Here is a 16,616-nt window from a genome sequence, read left to right on the forward strand (position 1 = left end):
TCAGAGTCAAGAAAGACTTGCTTCGACTCTTGACATGAGTCCTTATGTGGCTGAACAGTCCAATACGAGAACCACAGTCCCTGTCACAGGTGGGACAGACAGTCGCGAAGGGAAGGAGTGGATGTGACACTCACGCTCCCTTCCGCTGCCTGCGCTTGATTTCTGCACGCTCTCGGTGATGAGACTCGAGGTGCTCAGCGCCCTCCCGGATGCACTTCCTCCACTTAGGGCGGTCTTTGGCCAGGGTCTCCCAGGTGTCAGTGGGGGTGTTGCACTTTATCAGGGAGGCTTTGAGGGTGTCCTTGTAACATTTCCGCTGCTCACCTTTGGCTCGTTTGCCGTGAAGGAGTTCCAAGTAGAGCGAATGCTTTGGGAGTCTCGTGTCTGGCATGCGAACGATGTGGCCTGTCCAGCGGAGCTGATCAAGTGTGGTCAGTGCTTCAATGCTGGGGATGTTGGCCTGGTCGAGGACGCTAATGTTGTATGAATCAACACAAACTGCTTCCACCCTCTCCCTAGGGAGCTTGTTCCACAGATCGAGCACTCACTCATTGAAGTATTGTTTCCACAGATTAGTTTTGAATTTAGTCCTCTTCAATCACAGGCCGTGTCCTCTGGTTCTTATTGTGTTCCTAACACAGATGAGGCTGTACACAGGGAGGTTAAAGTAACAGTGACCTCAGTCTTTAATAAGACACTCCAGAGTGAGGAACAGGCCTTAAGGGCCGGCTTATATACAGTGCTCCCAAGGGATGCTGGGATCCCTTGGGACTTCAGGGGATGAGTTCTCTGATGGCGGAACATGCAAGTGCATGCTTTACAGATATACAACATCACTATCCCGCCCCCCCCCAAAGTCAAAGTGAAAACTATTGACAAGGTGAGGCGATTGGGAGCCTTTCTTTCCCTGGTGGACCGCCTCGGCACAAATGTCTGTTCTGGTGTGTTGGCTGTGCCCTCGCTGGGCTGCCGTGTTGTTGGCCCTGCAGGGCTGCTAGGTGAGCCTGGGCTGTTGGGCGTGATGGGTTCAATTTCCTGGTCCGGTGTGGTGTCGTTGATCCTTTGGGTGTGTGTTGTGGGTTCGAAAAAGGTAGTGTCTGCTGTGGGTTGTTCAGGGCAGTCTGTGAACCGCAGCCTCGTTTGGTCCAGGTGATTTCTGCAAATGTGTCCATTGTCTAGTTTGACTACAAACACCCTATTCCCTTCTTTAACTATCAACGTGCCCGTGATCCACTTGGGACCATGTCCATAGTTTAGCACATAGACAGGGTCATTCAGATCATTTTCCCGTGACACAGTGGCGCGACCGTCATTTACATTTTGTTGCTGCCGCCTGCTCTCTACCTGATCATGCAGGTTGGGGTGAACCAGCGAGAATCTGGTTTTAAGTATCCTTTTCATGAGTAGCTCAGTCGGGGGCACCCCTGTGAGCGAGTGGGGTCTCGTGCGGTAGCTGACCAGTACTCGGGACAGACGGGTTTGGAGTGAGCCTTCTGTGGCTCGTTAAAGGCTCTGTTTGATTGTTTGTACTGCCCGCTCTGCCTGCCCATTGGAGGCTGGTTTAAACGGGGCCGAGGTGACATGTTTGATCCCATTGCGGGTCATGAATTGTTTAAATTCGGCACTGGTGAAACATGGCCCGTTGTCACTGACCAGTGTGTCAGGCAGGCCGTGGGTGGCAAACATGGCCCTCAGGCTTTCAATGGTGGCGGTGGCGTGTAAATGTAGATTCTTTTCTCTCAATCTGGTTCAGTGAAATTACTGAGTCGAATACCTATTGTGCTTTCAACAAAGCAGTCTTTATTCACTGGCCGGCGAGACTTATCAGACAGAAGATATACTCTCTCGATAGAGCATACACACTTCCTACGGATAAGTGAAGTTACATCGTAAAGCGACAACAGTTATACATTTTTGAAAATAGATAACAAGATACAATTAGATTGACATTCTAATTAAGCCACTCATTAGTCAATCTATATGGGATGTTTTTACGAAAGCTCAAGCATTGCCTCTGAATGTTACAACTTTACTGGCGTGACTACTAACTGAGACCTTGCAATTCTGCAGATTTATCCATATATTAATTTCATGTTACAATTTATATTGGCAGGATTAGTAACTTAAAACCTTGAGAAAGCCTGTTAATTGTGCTGATGTTGTATTATTTGCAATCTGACATTCTCTTCGTTATTTTTCCATGGCTTATACATTTTCATATATCCAGTTCACTTTACTGCCTTTTAATTCCATATATCCCGTTCATATATCCACATTCCCTCTTTTTATAATTCTATGATAACATTTAGGATCATTCTAAGAGTATTGCATTCATCCGTTCACACTCCATTTCCAGAATCATATTATTGTTGAGTAGTTCTTTAGTTTGTTGGATCATAACCCGGGAGCCCTTGACCACAAGAGGGTTTGCTAACCTTGCCATCATTACTTTACAGCAGAGGTTAAGGTAACCAACAATCAGACAACAGATAATTATTATTACGATGAGAACAATTGCCCCATGCATTAGATAGGATCTCCAAGACCCATCTAAAAGCCAATCAGACCTGCTAGGTTCTTTTGCTGGTGTGGATAACTTCTTCACCTCCCTTCTTACGTGATCAACAAGATTGGTTATGTTTTCTGAACTATCAGGAATGTAAGTGCAACATTCAGATCCTATCAGGGCACACGTTCCCCCTTTCTCAGCTAACAGGTAATCGAGGGCCATTCGGTTTTGTAATGCTACGGTCCTTATTGCTACCATTTCAGCTGTGATGCCCTCCAGAGCTTCAGCAGTATGGTTAGCTATCTGTTCCAATATCGTTTCTAAGTTCTGTACTTCATCCATGAGACGCCTTATCCCGATTGGGAACACCAGGACCCCAAAGAACTTGTCGGCGGGGGTGATGGCTCGCTTATATCGGCTGAAGGCATGTGCTTCCGCCAGGGTACGTACTTGTCGCACAAATGGCACCACATATCCCATATAGCAGGACCCTGTCCATCGTCTGGGCAACCAAGGATATGCCTTATGACCGCACACGAAATACGTGCCGTTAAAAGCTGCTTTCTGATATTGCCTCCGGGTCCCAGGACTGGGCCCACAAACTTCCACCTGCGTTATTCGGATCGTGAGAGTGGATGGTGACTCGTGCACCTGTGGTGATGTTGAGACTGTGTGGGCAATTGCTGTACCCTACGATATGTCCCTTGTTACTGGTGTCATTTCGAATTAGACATATGCCCCCTGTTGGCCTCCCAATCCCTGAGATATTGGTCAGAGCTATGAATGGGGGTTCCTTTTCACGATTGTAGGTTGGTTGGTACCATCCCTGGAATGTCTGACTAATGGGATCTCCAATACTCTCCCACTTGGTGACCTCCCCGTGTTTGTTCAGGTGGTAACGGTATGATACTCCTCCTGGTCTCCGTGATCCCTCTTTTGACCCGCCTTTCATCATTCGTACTTGTATTGGCCCCCCTCCTCTTATTATAGTTTGGCTTTGAATCCATCTAACAGTCTCAGTTAGGGTCAGTGGAACGGTGCGCAAAGGAATTCCCCCTTTGGAATGTATAGGGATATGTGAACACACCCAGCATCTAGAGAAGTGCCCTTTTTGCGCATAAACATAAGACATATACAAAAAGGTGTTTACATGGAGCTCTCGCCTTTGTCTTCCTTCCCATGCGCCAAAACTGTCATATATCAACACTATTATACAGACTGTGGCATACAGACACAGTCTCATCTTATGGCTCAGGATTCAGATAAATAGTCCAATTATTTTGCTGATTTAAAAAAGTTCAGTTTTCCCGTCTCTCTTCTCAGGTCACCGTTGGTGTAGCTGGCTGTCTATCACTACGGGTAAAAGTTCAAACTGGTCCACGTTACAATTAGGATGTCAACTGCCTTGTTCAGCTATGGAGAAGAGGAAATCTGGAACAGAAACAGGAATTTGAATAACCAGCAAAATAGATTTGTTAAAGGGTGATGAGCTTGCAGTGGTGCAGATGAACCCAGGCATTTTTCCCCTCAACCTTAGCTGCAGTAGGGGTAGTGAGTAACACCTGAAAAGGCCCCTCCCATCGCGGCTCCAATCCCTTTAGAATCCATTTCTTAATCAAGACATACTTCCCTGGGACCACGAGGGATGATTCGGGTAAGACTGGGAGGTCAAGGTAAGCCCCTCGAACCTGGTTGTGGGCTTCTCGCAGAGCCTGAGTTAAGGAAAGAATGTATGTGGTCATTTCCTCAGTCATGTGGTGGAACTGGACAGTGGAGGGGACATTCTGATTCCAGGGGGTTCTTAGGGGTTTACCATGAATGACTTCAGCGGGGGTCAGCCTAGTCTTACCAGTCGGAGTAGTGCGTATCTGGAATAGGGCTATGGGAAGGAGTTTAAGCCAATTGAGTCCAGTTGATGCTACCAGTTTTGCAAGCTTGGTTTTAAGGGTTTGATTAGCACGTTCAACTAATCCTGCAGCTTGGGGTCGGTAGGCGCAATGCAGCTGCTGGTTAATGTGCATCTGGGAGCAGAATTCTTTGTTAACTTGGCCAATAAAGTGAGGGCCATTATCAGAACTCAGTCGAGCTGGGATACCATATCGAGGAACAATTTCCCTCATTAACACCTTAACAACAGTTTGAGCTTTATTGTCCAGGGTAGGATAAGCTTCAACCCATTTGTTGAATACATCCACTATTACCAGCACATATTTGTAACACTGAACCCTTTGCAACTCAATGTAGTCCAACTGCAAGGTCTCAAAGGGACCTTCTGGTAGGGGTGTCTTACCCCAATCACAGGGGACTCCCTTCCCTGGATTATGCTGTTGGCAAACAAGGCAACGACTACTAGTGTTCTGGGCCAACGCCTGAAGTCTGGGGTGCCACCAAGTAGCCAAAAGCGTATCACTTGTTGCCCTTGCTCCACAATGAGTAGCAAAGTGCATACATTCTATAACCCATGAGGCCAACTCGTCAGACATGCAAGTCTGTTCCGCGGGAGTGGTCCAGAGTTTAGAAACATTGTCATAGGTACATCCATAATCTTTCCACAACAGTTTATCTTTTTCAGGAGCGTCCTCCTGTGCTTTAATAACATCTTGGATGGTTGGCATTGGTTTTTCCGAGGCTAACTTATCCTTTGTAGGGTTTTTAGTTTGACTCACCATTCTAGGCACTACCATCCGTTGTCCACGAGAGGCCTGTTTGGCCTCTTGGTCAGCACAACGATTCCCTATATCAACCAGAGAATTTCCGGTAGTGTGGGCGGTACATTTGACAATGGCAATGCGTTTGGGGAACATGAGGGCTTGCAACAAATCAGATACTAGCTGTTTATGAGATATCTCATTCCCCTGTGAGGTTAGGAATCCCCTATTTTTCCATAATTGTCCGAAATCATGGGCTACTCCAAAGGCATACCCAGAGTCGGTATAGATATTAACCTTAAGGTCTTTAGCCAAGATACAGGCTCGGGTAAGGGCAAATAGTTCAGCTTGTTGAGCGGAATAGGCGGTCTCAAAGGCGGCAGATTCCACGATCTGATTCTCCTAGTTTACTATAGCATATCCAGAATTTCGTCTGCCTTCTGGGTCAATGAAAGAACTTCCGTCTACATACATAATACAGACTAGATCTTCCATTGGTACATCAACTAAATCCTCCCTGACTGATGTGGCCTCCTGGATTAAAGATAAACAATCATGACTGGGTTCTTCCTCATCTTGGGGTGGCTCGGTAAGAAAACAGGCCGGATTGATGGCAGTACAGTGCCGAAAGGTCAGCCTTGGATTATTTAGTCGGTAGATCTCATATCTACTTTGCCTAGCCATGGTAAGATGTTGAGTCTGCAGTTGACCCAAGAGGGCAGCTACGGAGTGAGAGGTATATACAACAATATCCTGCTGAAGGGTAAGGTTGGTGGCAGATTGTAGGCTATTGTAGATAGCAGTTAATATTTGAGTACATACGGGGTGTCCCAAGGCAACGGGGTCTATTTTAGAAGAGTAGTAAGCAACAGGCCTATGTTTATCCCCGTGTTTCTGAGTTAAGACAGCGGTAGCACAATCTTTCATGATCGTACAATACAGTTGAAAGGGACGGTCGTAGAGGGGCCGTCCCAAAGCCGGAGCTTGCAGCAGGGCTGTTTTTAGTTCCTTAAAGGCTTGGATGTCTGTGGTTTCTATTTTAAAGCTGCCTTCCTTGGTAGTGTACGGTGTGAGTTGCTTGGTCATCAGGGCAGCATTAGGAATCCAGGATCTACAGTAATTTATCATCCCCAACCACTGCCGCATTTGTCTAGCCGTGCTAGGGACTGAAAACTGGCAGATGGGTTTGATTCGACATGCCTCCAAGGCTCGGTGGGTGCCTGATAAAATGATCCCAAGAAATTTGACTTGAGACTGGCCAATTTTGACCTTTGACGGGGATACTATGTATCCCAGGGAGGACAAGTAATTCAATAACTGATTAGCATCCTCTCTATTACTTGGTTCATCTATGCTGGATACCAGTAAATTGTCCACATACTGAATTAAAGTAGATCCCTTAGTCAGCGTGAGAGATTGTAACTGTTTCTGCAGGCACCTTGAGAATAAGGTTAGGAAGTGGATGAACCCTTGGGGAAGTCTAGTCCAGGTATATTGCTGTCCCTGGTAAGTGAAGGCAAATAGGTACTGACTCGCCTGGGCTAGCGGTAAAGCGAAGAAGGCGTGTTGGAGGTCTATTATTGTGAAGATCTTGGCCTCTGCTGGGATTAAAGACAGTATCTGTGCTGGGTTGGGAACCAGAGCGTGCAGGGGCTGGACGATAGCATTGATAGCTCGAAGGTCTTGGACTAAACGGTATTCGTTTGGTCTACCTGGCTTAGGCACTGCCAGTATAGGAGTATTACACGGGGACTGGCATCGGACCAAAATCCCCTGTTCCATTAGCCCCTTAATCAGTTGGTGGATACTCGGTATTGCCTGTGATTTCAGTGGGTACTGTCGGATAGAGGGCCAGTCCACATTGCCCTTCACTGGGATCTCAATCGGATCAATGGGAGTATAACCCACATGGGAGGGGTCCTCTGCCCACACATGAGGATCCACATAGTCAGGTATGTCAGAGCCAGTATGATGCTGTAGAGTCGTTAAGACCTTCTCGGGGTTCCCATGAAATTGGACTGTTCGGCCATGTTTTACGATTTGCACATCCCAGCTGGTAGGGTCAGCCTCATCTATGGCCTTGCGTACCATAACTCCCAAATCTTTAGCATGGTGAGGGGCTAATACTTCACGAGCAATATGCGGTGCCATTGTTAGGGGCTGTTTCCACAGATTCTTATCCACTTCCACAAAATCTGCCTCTCCTTCCGGTCCAGTCACTCTAGCCCTTAATAGAATTCCCTTCACTTCCCCTTCGTGATCCTGATAAAAGTTTTGCAGGTCCTGATTCTTTCCGCTGGGATCGTAAGCTAGGGTCACGTGAGGGGTTCTAGTGGTATAATACTGCCGCTTAAGGGTTCCCTGTTTTACAATAATCCCATCATCTCCATACTCCAAATGCAACTGGAATTTGCAGAGGAGGTCTCTAGCCATCAAGTTACAGTCCAGATTGGTAGTGATGACAAATCGATGTTCCACCGATTCTTCCTGGTAACCTACTTTAACCTGTTCTGACACCGGAAATGTCGAGATTTGTCCCAGGAATCCTGAAGGTTCCTGTGTTTCAGTAGAGGCAGGGAGTTTAAGCTTTGATTGTACAGAAGACATGAAGGCTCCCTTATCTATCAAAAAGGGTTGCCACTCATTCAGAATTTTTAACAATATCATTGGTTCGTCGTCCGGGGAGGATCCCTGCACAATCAAGCTGCATAGTCAATCGGGGGACAATTGACCAAAGGGGTTGTTCTGGGAGAAGTTAGTGTAAGATCCTCGTCCTCTCCCCCCTTGCCCCCCTCCTCTTCCTCCTCTTCCTTTTCCATGCTGACGGTAGGGGCAATTTTTATTCCAATGTCCTTCCTGCCCACAATTAAAACAGTCAATTCCTCTTACCCAGTCCCGGCCTCTTCCCATACCATGCCGGGGACAATAGGGAGGTTTATTAGCAGGGCTCGGGCCGTTTGGTTGTTTAGTATAACCGTATCCTTGCTTATCCATCCAATCCTGTATGCAACACTGCGGTTCTATTGGTCCTTCCACCCGAGATGGCTCTTCCTTTCTAGTCACGTATTCAGTCTTGACCCGGGTTGGGGGCGCACCTCCCCCTTCCCCTTTCTTTTCCTGCCAATAATATCTAACCGCCCTTTCCATCTGGGCTTTACTGTTATCTTCCCAATTCATATTATTTGTCCGGATAACGTGAGCAATCGAATAGGGCAGGCACTGAAGTAGGATAACGCAGAATTAAGGAGAATCCTCTCCTGCCCTGAAGGCATTATCTCCTAATTGACTCCCGTATATTTCAATAAATCTTTCCATAAATTCATCGGCAGTTTCTTCACGCTTGGGTTTAGTTTCTAATACTGTGGCCATACTGATGGGCTTCTGAAGGGTCGTGGTGAGAGCATTGAAGATAGTGTTTAGGCGATCCTGGATATCGTTAGGGTGAGCAACCAACAATGCATCATGAGTAGCACGTCCTAGGTGAGTTAGAAATCGGGTGTGTTCAGTTGGGCTCAAGGTTTGCTTTACCAAGGCCCACAGGTCCCTTGATTCTGCATTATAAATTGAAATAGTTGTTCGAAGATAATCTATAAATTTGATAGGTTCTTTCTTCCGATCTAGTATGCTGGCCATAAGGGCCATAATTTCGTTCGGTTTCCAGGGCACATAGACATCTATAGTGGGGTGGTCTGCAGCTTGTTGTGCATCAGGGTTTGGCATTGGTCTGACAGGGAATTGGTGTCAGGACTTTGGGATCTTGGAAATCATTTCTAGGTCGGAGGATGTTTCGGAGCTGTCTGACTGCTTGACAGTTCTGCGTCTCGATCGGCGGGGGTGTTTGCTATGTCTTTCACAACTTGGACTGGTAGATTGACTAGAAGATTTACGGAACTGTCTGTGATATCGAGATATAGTTCTGCCCTTTCGAGTGTGAGATCTGGTCCTTTCGGCTATATTGCTTGTGAACTGGGGATCCGAATCACTATCAGAGGATGAGGTGTCAGTTTGGGTTTGTTGCTTTGTTGGTATGGGGTTATTTTTAACTCCTCTCGCCGGAGTGTAAGGTGGAGGGTGTTGGGAAGAGGATTGGAGCAAGGAGCCAGGGGGTGCGGGAGGCGCCGTTGGGCGCTGAGTCAGTGACCACGCATCAATTTCATCATCAGCCTCGGTTAACACAAGGCCAGCCATTTGACTACGTAGTCGGTCAATACCTTTCTCAGAGGTCCCAGAGGATCTCTTAGTAAGTTTCTCGTGCGCACATTCTTTTTTTAAGACGTCTACAGTTTTAACATGTGTTCCCTCTGTCAATGAGAGTCCCAATTTAATAGCATTTATTTGCCAACTTGACAGAAGTGATGCATCTTTTAATTTTTGACAATAGTGTCGCCATGTTGCAATTACATTTTTGTCCTCTTTTCCTCGTCCCCTTCTCCAAATTAATCCCTGTGCTTTTTTTTGCTACCTCTACGCTTCTAGTGCCACCTAGAGACTACTGGTCATCTCCTAATAATTTGTTCAAGGCTCCTGATAATTTTCTAAAGTCTTCAGCTCTTTCAGGGAATTCCTCACATAACTTTTGTAGCGGACTATCCGCATCCGTTGTTTTATCTAACTGATTACCCATTTTCACGCTGCCCCTCGTATTTAAACTGACTCTAATTACCGTGTCGTTACACGTTCGCGTCGTCGTGCGATTTGAACAAACTTAAAATAAACACAGACTTTACTGAAACTAACACTGACTTCCACGTCGCCCCGCGGTTCGCGTCACCGCGCGATTTGAACAAACTCAAAATAAACAGACTTTACTAAAAGTAACACTGATTTCTGCATCGCCCCGCGGTTCGCGTCGCCGCGCGATTTAACAAACTTAAAATAAACACAGACTTACTGAAACCAGCACTGACTTCGGCATCACCCCGCGGTTCGCGTTGCTGCGCGTTCGCGTCAGCCCACATTCACTCTGCCGCGCACTCGCGCCGCCGCACGTCCCACGTTTCACGCTGCTGCGCGTTTGCGTCGGCCCACGTTCACTCTGCCGCGCACTCGCACCGCCGCACGTCCCACACTGCCACGCGTTTCATGCTGCTGCGCATCTGCGTCGGCCCACGTTCACTCTGCCGCGCGCTCGCACCGCCGCACATCCCACGCCGCTGCGCGTTCGCGCCACCGCGCGCTTATCTAGCCCTACCTTTCGAGTTGCTGCGTGATTTAAATCCAATCAGTGTCTAGACGGGCCAAGCGATATACGAGGTCGACGTCACACCTGACTTGAACACTTATCCTCTATTAAATTCCCCATAAGCCTTACTTAATTCCCTGTGAGCCTAATTTTCTCAATTTGATTTCTTATGAGCCTTATTTAGTTTCTTTTAGTCTCCAAATTTCCCTATCCTTTCGCGTCACTGCACAGTTTAAATCCAATCAGTGCCTAGACGGGCAAAGTGATATACAAGGTCGACATCACACCTGACTTGAACACTTATTTCCTAAAGTTTAAATTCAATCAGTGCCTAGACGGGCCAAGTGATATACAAGGTCGACGTCACACCTGACTTGAACACTTATTTCTAAAGTTTAAATTCAATCAGTGCCTAGACGGGCCAAGTGATATACAAGGTCGACGTCACACCTGACTTGAACACTTATTTCTAAATTTAGAAGGTATTCGCCAGATTGTTATGGATCTCGTTCAGACACTACCCGAGAACCAGCGAGTGGCTAAACTTTTCTCAGACTTTTGAAACCGGGGGAAACTGGAACTGTATTGTAATCATACTCACTCCAGTGGCCACTTTCCCCTCGTCTCGTCCAAGGCTAGTCTGGCTCTTAATTCGCAAGTTTTCGGCAGTCGTCCGTTGAGATCCCACTTCTGACACCAAATGTAAATGTAGATTCTTTTCTCTCAATCTGGTTCAGTGAAATTACTGAGTCGAATACCTATTGTGCTTTCAACAAAGCAGTCTTTATTCACCGGCCGGCGAGACTTATCAGACAGAAGATATACTCTCTCGATAGAGCATACACACTTCCTACGGATAAGTGAAGTTACATCGTAAAGCGATAACAGTTATACATTTTTGAAAATAGATAACAAGATACAATTAGATTGACATTCTAATTCAGCCACTCATTAGTCAATCTATATGGGATGTTTTTACGAAAGCTCAAGCATTGCCTCTGAATGTTACAACTTTACTGGCGTGACTACTAACTGAGACCTTGCAATTCTGCAGATTTATCCATATATTAATTTCATGTTACAATTTATATTGGCAGGATTAGTAACTCAAAACCTTGAGAAAGCCTGTTAATTGTGCTGATGTTGTATTATTTGCAATCTGACATTCTCTTAGTTATTTTTCCATGGCTTATACATTTTCATATATCCAGTTCACTTTACTGTCTTTTAATTCCATATATCCTGTTCATATATCCACAGCGGTGCTTCCCGACATTATTTCACATTCAATCCATTTTGAAAAAACATCCACCAGGAACATTTTACTGAGAAACGGGCCCGAATAGTTGACATGGATCCTCAACCATGGTCTGGAGGGCCAGGACCACAAACTTAGTGGTGCCTCTCTGGGTGCTTTGCTGAACTGAGCACATACGCTGCATTGCCGTACACAGGACTCTAAGTCAGAGTCGATGCCGGGTCACCACACGTGGGATCTGGCTCCCGCTTTCATCATTACTATACCCGGGTGTGTGTTGTGGAGATCCGAGATGAACGTCTCCCTGCCCTTTTTGGTAGCACTACGCGGTTACCCCACAACAGGCAGTCTGCCTGAATGGACAGCTCATCCTTTCGCCACTGGAACGGCTTGATTAGCTTTTGCATTTCAACGGGGATGCTGGCCCAGCTCCCATGCAGTACACAGTTTTTTACTAGGGACAGCAGAGGATCTTGGCCGGTCCAAGTCCTAATCTGGCGGTCCGTGACAGGTGATTTATCATTTTCAAACGCTTCCATGACCATCAACAAGTCTGCAGGCTGTGCCACCATCAACAAGTTTGCAGGTTGCGCCATTTCCACCCCCGTGATGGGCAATGGTAGCCGACTGAGAGCATCCGCACAGTTCTCGGTGCCTGGCCTGTGGCGGCTGGTATAGTTATACGCTGATAGCACGAGTGCCCACCTTTGTATCGGGCTGAGGCATTAGTATTTATCCCCTTGTTTTCAGTGAACTGGAATGTGAGGGGCTTGTGATCGGTTTCCAGCTCAAATTTGAGACCGAACAGGTACTGATGCATTTTCTTTACCGCGAACACACACGCTAATGCCTCTTTCTCAAACATGCTGTAGGTCCTCTCGGCCTTAGACAAGCTCCTGGAAGCATAGGCGACAGGTTGCAACTTCCCTGCAACGTTAGCTTGTTGTAATACACACCCGACCCCGTACGACGATGCGTCACATGCTAGCACAAGTCTTTTACATGGCTTATACAATACAAGCAGCTGGTTGGAGCATAAAATGTTTCTGGCTTTCTCAAAAGCAATTCCTTGGCTTTTTCCCCATACCCAGCTCTCACCTTTGCGCAATAACACGTGTAGGGGCTTTAACAGGGTGCTTAACCCCGGTAGGAAGTTACCAAAATAGTTGAGGAGCCCCAGGAACGACCGCAGCTCCGTGACGTTCTATGGCCTGGGCGCGTTCCTGATAGCCTCTGTCTTGGCTTCTGTGGGCCGAATGCCGTCCGCCGCGACCTTTCTCCCCCAAAACTCCACTTCTGTTGATATGAAGACGCATTTCGACTTCTTCAGCCGCTGGAGGACCTCCTCCAGGTTTTGTAGGTGCTCGGCTGTGTCCCGACCCATGACCAATATGTTGTCCTGAAAGACCACCGTGTGTGGTACCGACTTGAGTAGGCTCTCCATGTTTCTCTGGAAGATCGCTGCAGCTAACCGAATTCCAAACGGGCATCTGTTGGAGATGAACAGTCCCTTGTGCGTGTTGATGCAGGTGCGGCCCTTCGAAGACTCCTCCAGCTCCTGCGTCATGTAGGCTGAAGTCAGGTCAAGCTTGGTGAACGTCTTGCCTCCTGCCAGCGTCGCAAATAGGTCATCTGCCTTAGGTAGCGGGTATTGGTCCTGTAGCAAGAAACGATTAATAGTTACTTTATAATCGCCGCAAATCCTGACCGTGCCATCACTTTTGAGTACTGGAACAATCGGGCTGGCCCACTCGCTGAATTCCACTGGGGAGATGATGCCCTCGCAACCTGTCCAGCTCGATTTCCACTCTCCCCCTCATCATGTGAGGTACCGCTCGTGCCTTATGGTGAATGGGTCGTGCCTCTGGGACCAAGTGGATCCGCACCTTCACCCCGGAAAAGTTTCCAATGCCTGGCTCAAAAAGGGAAGGAAATTTGTTAAGAACCTGGGTACATGAGATCTCATCGACATGTGATAGCGTTCGGATGTCATCCCAGTTCCAGTGGATTTTGCCCAACCAGCTCCTTCCAAGCAGTGTGGGGCCATCGCCCGGGACAATCCAGAGTGGCAGTTCGTGCACCGTGCCCTCATGGGTGACCTTGACCATGGCATTGCCCAGGGCAGTGATAAGCTCTTTGGTGTACATTCTCAGTTTCGTGTGTATGGGGCTCAGGGCTGGTCTGAATGCTTTGTTGCACCACAGTCTCTCAAACATCTTTTTACTCATGATGGATTGGCTAGCGCCAATATCCTGTTCCATGGCTACGGGTAAGCCATTCAATTTTATGTTTAGCATTATAGATGGACATTTCGTTGAAAATGTGTGCACCCTGTGTACTTCAGCATCTGCCTCCTCTCTCTGAGGCTCGAAATTGCTTTGATCCACCATGGACTGATCTTCCTCTGCCACGTGGTGGTTAGCAGGTTTTGCAGAGCTTGCAGCTCGTTTGCAAGCTCGTTGGAGGTGCCCCATTGTTCCACAGCTCTTGTAAACATACCCTTGGAAGCAGCATGAATAGGCTGAATGGAAGCCTCCACAACGCCAACAAGGTGTGAATTGCCTTGCATTCATTCTTTGTTGGGGACTCTGAGTCATCTGGTGCACCTGAGGCCTGCTGGCAGTTGCAGACTCGTGGTTTCTGCCCTGTACATTTCTGCTCGCAAACACAGTTCCAGTTCATTTATGACCATTGCTTGCACTTGTGTGCTGAGAGATTTGTTTGGTGTTATCACTGGTGGACATAAACGCCTGTGCTATCGCAGTGGTCTTACTGAGGGTCGGTGTCTCTACAGTCAAAAGTTTTTGTAGGATGGTCTCGTGGCCAATGCCCAGTACAAAAAAGTCTCTGAGCATTTGCTCCAGGTAGCCATCAAACTCACATTGTCCTGCAAGTCGCCTTAGCTCGGCGACGTAGCTCGCCACTTCCTGACCTTCAGATCGCTGACACGTGTAGAACCGATACCTCGCCATCAGCATGCTCTCCCTCGGGTTAACATGCTCCCGAACCAGTGTACACAGCTCCTCATACGACTTATCTGTGGGTTTCACCGGAGCCAGAAGATTCTTCATGAGGCTGTAGGTCGGTGCTCCGCGACCGTGAGGAGGACCGCTCTCCTTTTTGCAGCGCTTCCTTCTTCGTCCAGCTCGTTGGCTACAAAGTACTGGTCTCGCCGCTCGACATAGGCTTCCCAGTCCTCACCCTCCGAGAACTTCTCCAGGATGCCACAGTTTGCTGCATCTTTGCATTGGATCTTTGCATTATTTTCGTTGGCAGTTATTGTGTTCCTAACACAAATGAGGCTGTACACAGGGAGGTTAAAGTAACAGTGACCTCAGTCTTTATTAAGACACTCCAGAGTGAGGAACAGGCCTTAGGGGCCGGCTTATATACAGTGCACCCAAGGGATGCTGGGATCTCTTGGGACTTCAGGGGATGAGCTCCCTGGTGACGGAACATGGGAGTGCATGCTTTACAGATGCACAACAGTTCTATTGTTCTGGACACGGTGAGACAGACTGTCATGTTCGACATAATCTAGTCCCTTTAGGATCCTAAAAACAGCGATCAACCTTATCTCTTCCAGTGAGAACATGCCCAATTTATGCAATCACTCCTCAGAATCCAATCCCACCATTGCCTCAATCATTCTGCTTGCTCTCTCCTGTATCCTTTCTGTCACTGTAATATACTTTTTGTACTGTGGCAACCAGAACTGTGCACCGTATTCTAAATGCGGTCACACCAATGATTTATCAAGTGGCAGGATTACCTCACAGTTGGGTTTAATATTGACCTTTTAACAGATCCCAACATCTGATTTGTTTTACCCACTGACACCAAGCATTGTTGCGACGGCTTCAACTTATCGTCAATCATGACTCCCCCATCAGCTCTCTCTTATTTTCCAGGAAGATTATTTTTCCCATTTAATTAATAGTCCCCTCCTGGATGATTTTGTCACCATGTGATTTTTTTCTTCCTTCAAGTTCATGGACCCAGAAGTGGAGATTCATGATGCAGTACTGGATGTTAAGAACACAGTTCAAGTGCGTGCCATTTACATCCCCAGTTGCGGAGACAATGGAATTTGGAGTGATTGGAGCGACGAGGCTTACTTTGGTAAGAGATATCATCACCGTAAATCAGGCCAACTGACTTTCGCAGAACAAAGTAATGCCAAAACCGAAACTTACATTTTAAAAAAAACCTCCCTTTGTGATTTTCTAAAAAAAAACGTGGAAACGTGACAGCCAATTCGCGCACAGCAAGCTCCCACACACAGCAGTGAAATAAATTACCAGATGATCTGCTTTTTAGTAATGCCGATTGAGGGATAAATATTGGCCAAAACACTAGGGAGAACTCCCCTGCTCTTCTTCGAAAAGTGCCATGAGATTTTGTACGTCCACCTGAGAGAGCAGACAGGGCTTTGATTTTAACGGCTGCAGGGGAGTTCTCCCTGGTGTCCTGGCCAATATTTATCCTTCAACCAACATCATTATTAAAAAAAATCAAGTCATTATCTTATTGCTTTTTGTGGGAATTTGCAAATTGACTGCTGTATTTTCTACATTACAATAGTTATTACGCTTCAAAAGTACTTCATTGGCTGTAATGCACTTTGGGATGTCCTGAGGTATCAAAGACGCTGAATAAATGCAAGTCTTACATTGTTTTTGTAATGTGTTTGCTTCATGGGTTCTTGCTTAAGAATTCATAGCAACACATTGCTATTAAGAGCTGGTTGATTTATTAACAAAGGTTTAACAATCACACTACACATTACCAGTTCATCCACCAGGCTCACAACTGCATACCTCATCGTGGATGACCTAGACCCAACTGGCTGGGGTTTTATTGAGTCTTGTGAACATCATGTGACTGGCTAAGCTGCTGACAATGCAACAGCTCTACAACTATTTTGAGTTGTATCAGTAGTGCCCCCTGATTAAAGGGAGGCACACTCCAAAAACTTTTCAAGTGCCCCCTTGTTTTTTGGGGTTTTTTTGAGGGCAC

The 16,616-nt window shown here is 46.9% G+C and overlaps 1 protein-coding gene across 2 annotated transcripts in view; it reads left to right on the forward strand.

The window, feature by feature from the left end:
• The window catches only part of LOC139265767 (interleukin-13 receptor subunit alpha-1-like), a 70,909-nt gene that overhangs the window by 42,267 nt on the left and 12,026 nt on the right, over positions 1 to 16,616 (forward strand). For both annotated transcript variants that reach the window (XM_070883140.1, XM_070883142.1), the window contains exon 7: positions 15,587 to 15,719. In XM_070883140.1, the coding sequence (XP_070739241.1) occupies positions 15,587 to 15,719 (133 nt within the window). The remainder of the gene's footprint in view (positions 1 to 15,586; positions 15,720 to 16,616) is intronic.

Source organism: Pristiophorus japonicus, chromosome 6 (assembly GCF_044704955.1).
Source record: "Pristiophorus japonicus isolate sPriJap1 chromosome 6, sPriJap1.hap1, whole genome shotgun sequence".
Classification (NCBI taxonomy): Eukaryota; Metazoa; Chordata; class Chondrichthyes; family Pristiophoridae; genus Pristiophorus; species Pristiophorus japonicus.